This window comes from Macrobrachium nipponense, chromosome 3, assembly GCF_015104395.2.
Source record: "Macrobrachium nipponense isolate FS-2020 chromosome 3, ASM1510439v2, whole genome shotgun sequence".
NCBI lineage: Eukaryota > Metazoa > Arthropoda > Malacostraca > Decapoda > Palaemonidae > Macrobrachium > Macrobrachium nipponense.
In genome coordinates, this window is record NC_087202.1 from 14844261 (window position 1) to 14852343 (window position 8083).

An 8083-nucleotide genomic window follows, 5' to 3' on the forward strand; every position below is an offset into this window, starting at 1 on the left:
CACAGGTTTTTCTTGGAAAAGTATTATTCCTAATATTATGAATTTGCGACATAAAAAAGAAAGTACTTTGAGAGACATTTAATTTTGAACTCAAAGCAATAAATGCCAAATGTTTCGTTTTCGTGGAAAGTTGGGCAATATATATATAGTATATATATATATATATATATATATATATATATATATATTATATATATATATATATATATGAATAACTTGATCACGAAGTATATAAAACGTGATGCTATGTATAAATAAAGGTCTTTTGCCACGAAGGAAAAAATTAAAAAAGCGAGATAGCCAAGTTACTTTCGGTCCTATTCGGACCCTTTACTGAACAGGACCGAAAGTATTTGGCTATCTCGCTTTTCATTTTTTTCCTTCGTGGCAAAACATTTTATATATTATATATATATATATATATATATATATATATATATATATATATAATATATATATATATATATATATAGTGTGTGTGTGTGTGTATATATTAAATTCATAAGTATATAGATATATACTGTATATATATAGTATATATATGCATGTATGATTTATTTATATATACACACGCACACACACACATATATACATTATATATATATATATATATATATATATATATATATATATATATATATATATATATATATATATATATGTATAATGCATAAACACTGATAGACACATTTTCTATGCATCGGATGCATACAAATGAATGATTGTGAGAGAATATGTCTGCAAAGTCTGTTTAAATTACCTTTAAATATATTTCGTTCGATATTTTATTGCAAGTTGAAAAACCGAATAAAGACACATATAGGTATCTGTTTGTGTCATTTAAATTTTTGTCACGTAGAATGAAACAGCATAAAAATTTTACATTATTGAAGTTGACGATGCCAAAGAGATGTTGTTGTATAAAGAATTACGTAGTGAAGAAAAAGACATACATAAACTACAGAAGATGAAACTAAAATCTGGAATATTAACACTATGATAGGATTTTAGGATGAAAATTTTAACAAAAATTCAGTTTGGTAGAACAAGGCACACAGACTAAAACCGAACAGATTCCATTTTGTTAACACTAAGCTCAGGAAAAATGAACGAAAGCAGAAGTAGGCCAAAAACCGGTTGCGTCACAGTTTGGAAATGTGAATCTATGCGATGGTTTCTGCTTCCTCTGGCACCAGGAGACGAGGAACTGGCATCCTTACGACGACGTTGGTCTTCTCTTGCTTGGTTACTGCCTGCAAAGGATATATAAAAAAAAGTTAGTATTTATTTATCCAATTGTTGTTTAAGAACCCACCCACTGTATGGAAAAACACAAGGAAAGGATGAGAGAACAGCGTAGGCTGCTACTCGAAAAACTGGCTTTCCAACTATCAATCTGAGACGTGGTCTAACAAGATTTCTCAGAACATGGCCTGAGCTGTTACTAGCGAAACTCTACGTTCCATCAGTAAGTTTCCACGCTTTCCTAACGATTGATTCATAGTGCAACTGCAAGGCTTTCCTCCTGTTACACCTTTCAAAAACTTTTCACTGTCAATTTCCGTTTCAGCGCTGAATGGCCTTAGTTGCCCAGTGCTTGCATTTCGCCTAAAATCTATTAATCAATCAATCAATCAATCATCAGTCAGTCTAAGCTGCTACTGGAAAAATCTTTACTCTACCAATCTGTCTAACCTGCTACTTTCAAAGCTGGCATTACCACCAATCAGCATGCGGTACTACTCTCAAAGCTGGTTCTACACCAATCAGCCTGCGAAGCTACTCCAATCTACTGGTTAGATTACGATCTCGAAAGATATGCTGTTTCTAATAACGAGCGTTTTACTAAATTATAGATTTATTTAGAACTGAAAAGTGAAATGATATTGATAACAGGACCAAAAGTATACAAAACGAGGAGTTCGCTGATTATAACTACCTGGAAAAAATAATGTGGATAAAATTTCAAACTAAAATAAAAGCAAAAACTACAAAACAAATCTGCATTTTATGGAAGAGTGGCGACTGACTACAGAAAATGTGAACCACTCTGAGAGCTACATAGACTACCCTTCTTTGGTGACGTAGATTAATGAACAAAGATAAAATAATTAGTTCAGGAGATAAGCGAAATATCGAAACCTTACGTTGTAACCGTTGACAGGATCAGCCGTGTAAGTGACAGTGTAGCGTGTTCCGTCAGCGGCGATCCAAGAGTACTGTCCCTGGACGGCGCCGTTGCTGTCCTGGGATTCCTGGCGGGCCGAATAGACGGTGTTCTCGTCGTCGTTGACGACAATGTTAAAGTTGTATGGGTCGAAGGACTCCTGGATAAAAGACAGAGAGGTCAGGCAGAGATAGATGTGGCCGGGTAGAGTAAAAGAAGGTGGCCTGGGAATATGATAATCGGATCTTTCCTAGATAGTGACCCATAACAAATTTCAGGGGCGTTATCTGGGACTAACATTTCTTGAGAATCTTTATCTTTATGCTATTTACAGTCTTTTGTTTATGTTTTATACCGTCATCCCCAACGGCCTTGTACTAAACGTGCTGTAAAAATGGATACATTGCGGGTTGAAACCCTTGGAGTCACCGTCTTGGAGAGATCGCTATTTAGGAAAGATCCAGATAATCATAAAGGTAAATAGTATAACTGCACTGGCCATGTTATTACCATCACTGTGACGTTGGCTAGAATGGAAGAAATCGGAATATCACGGATTGAAGGAATTATTACAAATCATCAGGAATATGAAGAGCATTATAACATATTAAGGGGTGGGTATTAGAAATAATATTAAGAATACTTAGAAACACTGTAAGTATTATTAAGCATTAAGGATATTAAGAAATATTAGGAATAATAAAAAAATACTAGATTATTAAATATATTAAGAATGTTAAAGAATATATTAAAAATATTCAGAATAATAAGAATAATTAGAAATATCAAGGGCATTATAAAATAAGGGTATTAAGAAGTATTAAGAATAATAAAAAACATGAAGAGCATTAAAATTATTAAGGGTATTAATAAATATTAAGTTAATAAGAAATAGTAAGTGTTGAAAACATTAAGGTTGTTCAAAGAAACATGAGGATTATTAGGAATATTTAAGAAATACTAAGTAATAATATGAAAAGGAATTAAAATAAGACAGAAGATGGAAAGATGTTATACAATACTCACCATTTCTTTGGCCTCTTCTTCCTTAGTTAAGCGTCGGGCAGAAACAGCCAGGCCTACCAAGCACAGGAAAACCAAGACCTAGGGAATATAAACAGTTTTATATCGCTGGAAGTTTAGTGTTTGATGATATGAAATACAAAATGTCTCTTCGGCCTTTTCTGGAAATTTGATAAAAGGCAAGAAATGAATCGGAAATTAAATTGATGTTCTAAATATTTTAGTATTTGCAAAGCAGACTGAATAATATTTGCGTGCACTTATAAGATGCAAGAAAACAGAATTAGAGAAAAATATTAATTTTTTCATAAAGGGAATTCCATGACTCTCATAGTGAGGATGCAGTTTTTTTCTTAGATATGGTAGCAAGTCATGAAGAAGAAATATTAAAGTGAAAAAAATCATTCTCACCTTCATTTTTGCTTTCGTTTCCGTTCTGACCTCGTGGACGGGGTAAGTACTTGCTTTGTCGTGATCTCGAGTCACACTGTTTCATCGTCGGCAAGAGCGTCCTTATATACCGCAAAATCGGTCCGCTGTCAATGTCAATCACTTCTGTTGCCAACCTTGACTCTCGATGGTATGGTACACGTGACTGAGGGCGATGAATACAAATAACATAAAAACGGATGAAGCTTTTGGCATAAACATTTTGCACAGTTTATGCGACTTAAGGTAAACTGAAAGTATGTGAAATATCGGCATTTTATTAAACTGTTTGTATGATGTGTTATAACTGGTTCATAGTCTGTTATCGATTTATTCATACAATTATTTTGATTGTCCATGCACGGAACACTAAGATCTAACTATTAATTTGTTATATAAGGGAAAGGGGGGTAATGGAGGTGAGATCTTAACAGAAAAAAAATTGTTGTGATTGTGTCACTTTGCCAAAGTAAATAATAATAATAATACAATAATAATAATAATATTGAGATAATCCTGCAGCCACCGGACGAAAATCAAATTAGCCGTGACGTCCCGCAAGCGTAACGCAATGTCCAACAAAACATTACCGCAAAGCTCAGGAGGTTCCATCTATATACCTTGGTCCAAACGGCTGCAGATCCTGCAGCTTCCAACCATCGACTTTGCGAAAGTGGCTTGAGACCTGGCTCAAGCCACAATGAAAAAGAGAATTACCTCCACCAGCCAATAGGAGATCAGCATGGGACAGACCCCCTGCTAAGGAACCCAAATATGAGGAGGACGGACACCACACCAAAAGAAAACTCTACGGGCTGCTCTAGGAGCAAGAGCCCGTGCTGGCATAAAGCCAGCTTAATCTCAAACAACAACAACAACAACAAAAGCAGTCCACCTCAGCTTTTCAGCCTAGGGGATGTCTGGCAGCTCCAGACGAAAGCTCGCTTCAAGAAAGAGAGAGAGAGAGAGAGAGAGAGAGAGAGAGAGAGAGAGAGAGAATCTTAATGACTTTGATGACTATGATATCATAGTTTATCTGTAAATTTGAAGATATACACCGATCTTGACCCTGTATTTGATAATGACCTCTATAGGCGTTCTACTATCCTGTTTAAGTAGCACGGAACAAAAAGAAAAAAAAAAAACCGCTATCCGGAAAACAGAGAAGAATCTCTACAAGCGTAACGCGGTGAAGTAGCCCACCATTAATAATTTTAATAATATAATAATAACAGTTCTCTTGAAATAAAGGCGTTTCAAGAACAAACGTAACATTTACCGATAAATATTTCACCTCACATTAACGACTTTCAATACTGAAGCTCAAATCATAGTTACGTAACCGTCCAGTTCTTGAAAAAAGGTGACCTTGGAAAATATGACAAAAGGTCCTTTGGAGGAAAATAAGGAAGGATATAATACTCTCAGTACTCCACCCTAGGATTACGTAAGCAAAAGATCGAGTAGAAGAAAGTCCGCTTCACCAGTCGAATAATGATTTTAATGTTTATGACAGCAGGGATAAAGTAGAATTAACATTTATGAATTATAACTGTATTCTGGACTGAAACTTGGTCAATAGTATATCTCATTTCTTTTGAGACTTTTGGCCTGTTTTTGGTTGGTCACCACAAATCAACAGCTCTGGAGAAAATGGAATTCTCGTAGTTTCGATTTGAACAACCTGAACAAAAATAGAAGCCATGCTGTGTTCTGTAGTTTCTATTGCCTTTTACTCTCTCTCTCTCTCTCTCTCTCTCTCTCTCTCTCTCTCTCTCTCTCTCTCTCTCTCTTAGATACACACACTTGCCAACAGCATTTGTTGTCAAGTCCAAGAATAGTTGCGTCTAGTATTTTTCTTGCTTTCGTTTTAGTTGAGTCGAAAACGCAAACTTTCCTTGATTTAGTCCCATTTGTCTTACGTTTGATTAGTTTTTATTTCAGTAAAACTTGTAAATAATTCATAAGAACAAAAATGCTATATATTGAGCGCATTATCATCATTCTTTTACTCCCAACTGTTCACGAGTAAGTTAGAATGAACGCAAGGTAAATAGATAGGCTATATGTTTTCCGTGGAACGCGATAAATATATTGACTTGCTTTCGAAATAATACTGAAATCGATGCTTCCAAAGGAGAGTATGTGCTTAAACAAATCTTTTTTGGAAATCCAATTTTTTTTTTTGATAATTTTTATTTTATTATTTTTAAAATTATCACACGTAAATAATGAGGCATTGTTATCAGATGATTTAAATTTACGTGGTCATTGTTTAGGTCTTTATTAGTAAATATGTATTAAATTAAAATATGTATTTATATCTATGTTATATATGTATATATATCGTATATATGTATATATATAAGTCTGTTTGTGTATTATATGCATATATATTTATATATATGTATATATAGAATACACACACACACACACGCGCACACACACGCGACACACACACACACACACACACACACACACATATATATATATATATATATATATATATATATATATATATATATATATATGTGTGTGTGTAGACTTTTATTAAATACACATTTTTTTATAAAAACTCAATGAGTGAACAGGCTGGTGCTATAGAACTGTCCAGCAATAATACATAACATTGACTGCAGAGGAGGCTTTAGAATTGTTCAACAATGATACATAGGAATGAATACAGAGGGTGTTATAAAACTGTCCAGCAATGATGCATAGGAATGACTACAGAGGGTGCTATAGAACTGTCCAACAATGATACATAGAAATGACTACAGAGGGTGCTATAGAACTGCCCAGCAATGATACATAGTAATGATTAGAGAGGGTGCTATAGAACTGTCCAGCAATGATACATAGGATGGACTGCAGAGGGTGCTATAGAACTGTCCAACAATGATACATAGAAATGACTACAGAGGGTGCTATAGAACTGTCCAACAATGATACATAGAAATGACTACAGAGGGTGCTATAGAACTGTCCAACAATGATACATAGTAATGATTAGAGAGGGTGCTATAGAACTGTCCAGCAATGATACATAGGAATGACTACAGAGGGCGCTATAGAACTGTCCAGCAATGATACATAGCAATGACTACAAAGGGGAACATACAACTGTTCTCCAATAATACCTAGCAATGACTACGAACCACTGCAAGCGAATTTCCAGCAGTTAGTAACACCGGATCCATGCTTTCAGTGACATAAGGCCTCCACTGGAGTCTGTGCAAGAAATGTCAGGTAGTGTAAGCAAAGAATGGTTCGAACATCTTCCCACCTGAAAGAGTAGAGTATTAGAGGACGAGGAGAAAAAACACGGACGTGACCTGACTCTGATCGACAAAACTAAAAGCATAGTACTACTTATACATGTGCCAGTACTGTTGGACTCCGGAGTAGAGAGAGAGAGAGACGAGATGAGAGTGAGAGAGAGAGGAGAGAGAGAGAGAGAAGATGAGGAGAGAGAGAGAGAGAGAGAGAGGCCTGCTGACATATCCTTTACCACTAAGAGAAATATCAAAATCCCTGATGCGACACCCAGATAAGCAAGAAGCCGGATTAGTCCTAGGACTCCTGTAGAAGAGCGTTCACCTAATAACGGCACATGAACTAAGAAAAGTAACGAACTCCCAAAGCACCATTCTGTGTAGACGGTGATAGACTAGTAATAATAATAATAATAATAATAATAATAATATAATAATAATAATAATAATAATAATTTCAAGTTTTAAACTTGGCGTTTTATAAACAAAACTGAATGATATACCATTAATCATGATCATTATAGGCCAAGAAAATAAACGATAAGATATTTAGTACCATTTTACCAATAAAACCGAGAATGATTACAGTGATAATAATATGAATGAAAATAACGACAATATTTCAAAGGTTAAACTTATCAAAAGGTAATTCAGTGTAATTAAAAAATGGAGAGTAGTAATAATAACAATAATAATATGTTAAAAGTAATTTTTAATATTCGAATAATTAAGCACCATTTTACAAACAAAATCGAGGATTAATGATAATAATAATAGTGTACTTAGGAATCAGACCCTCTCTCAAGCATACTTTATTAAAAGTAATGGCTACTTCTGCAGCGTTACGCTTGTAGAGATTCTTCTCTGCAAGCGTAACGCTGCTGAAGTAGCCATTATTTTTAATAAAATAATAATAATAATTTTTAAGATAATCAATCTAATAAGAGGGATCTTATTTTTCAAGAATAAAACTCATTCAGGATAATTAAGTATTATTTTCAAAAAAATAAAATAAAAAACCGAGAATCACACTAAAAACAATATTTGCCAAAACTGAAAAAAAGAAAGGTAGCACGTGAAGCCTGTACCCTCTTCACCTGCCACCTTAATTGCCCAGCAATTGGCAGGAGACGAGACGACTTGACTGCAAGAGTCAGGTCGGATCTGGGATATACACGTATAAAGGCCG

General features: G+C 34.6%; 1 protein-coding gene across 1 annotated transcript; it reads right to left on the reverse strand.

Moving 5' to 3' along the window:
• Positions 1-907: 907 nt before the first annotated feature.
• LOC135222336 (pupal cuticle protein Edg-84A-like) lies at positions 908-3607 on the reverse strand. The gene is made up of 4 exons (XM_064260420.1): positions 3602-3607; positions 3194-3271; positions 2148-2327; positions 908-1253 (listed from the first exon to the last, which is right to left on the reverse strand). The coding sequence occupies exons 1-4, from the start codon at positions 3605-3607 to the stop codon at positions 1164-1166; spliced, it is 354 nt and encodes a 117-aa protein (XP_064116490.1). The 3' UTR covers positions 908-1163.
• Between the last annotated feature and the right edge of the window lie 4476 nt (positions 3608-8083).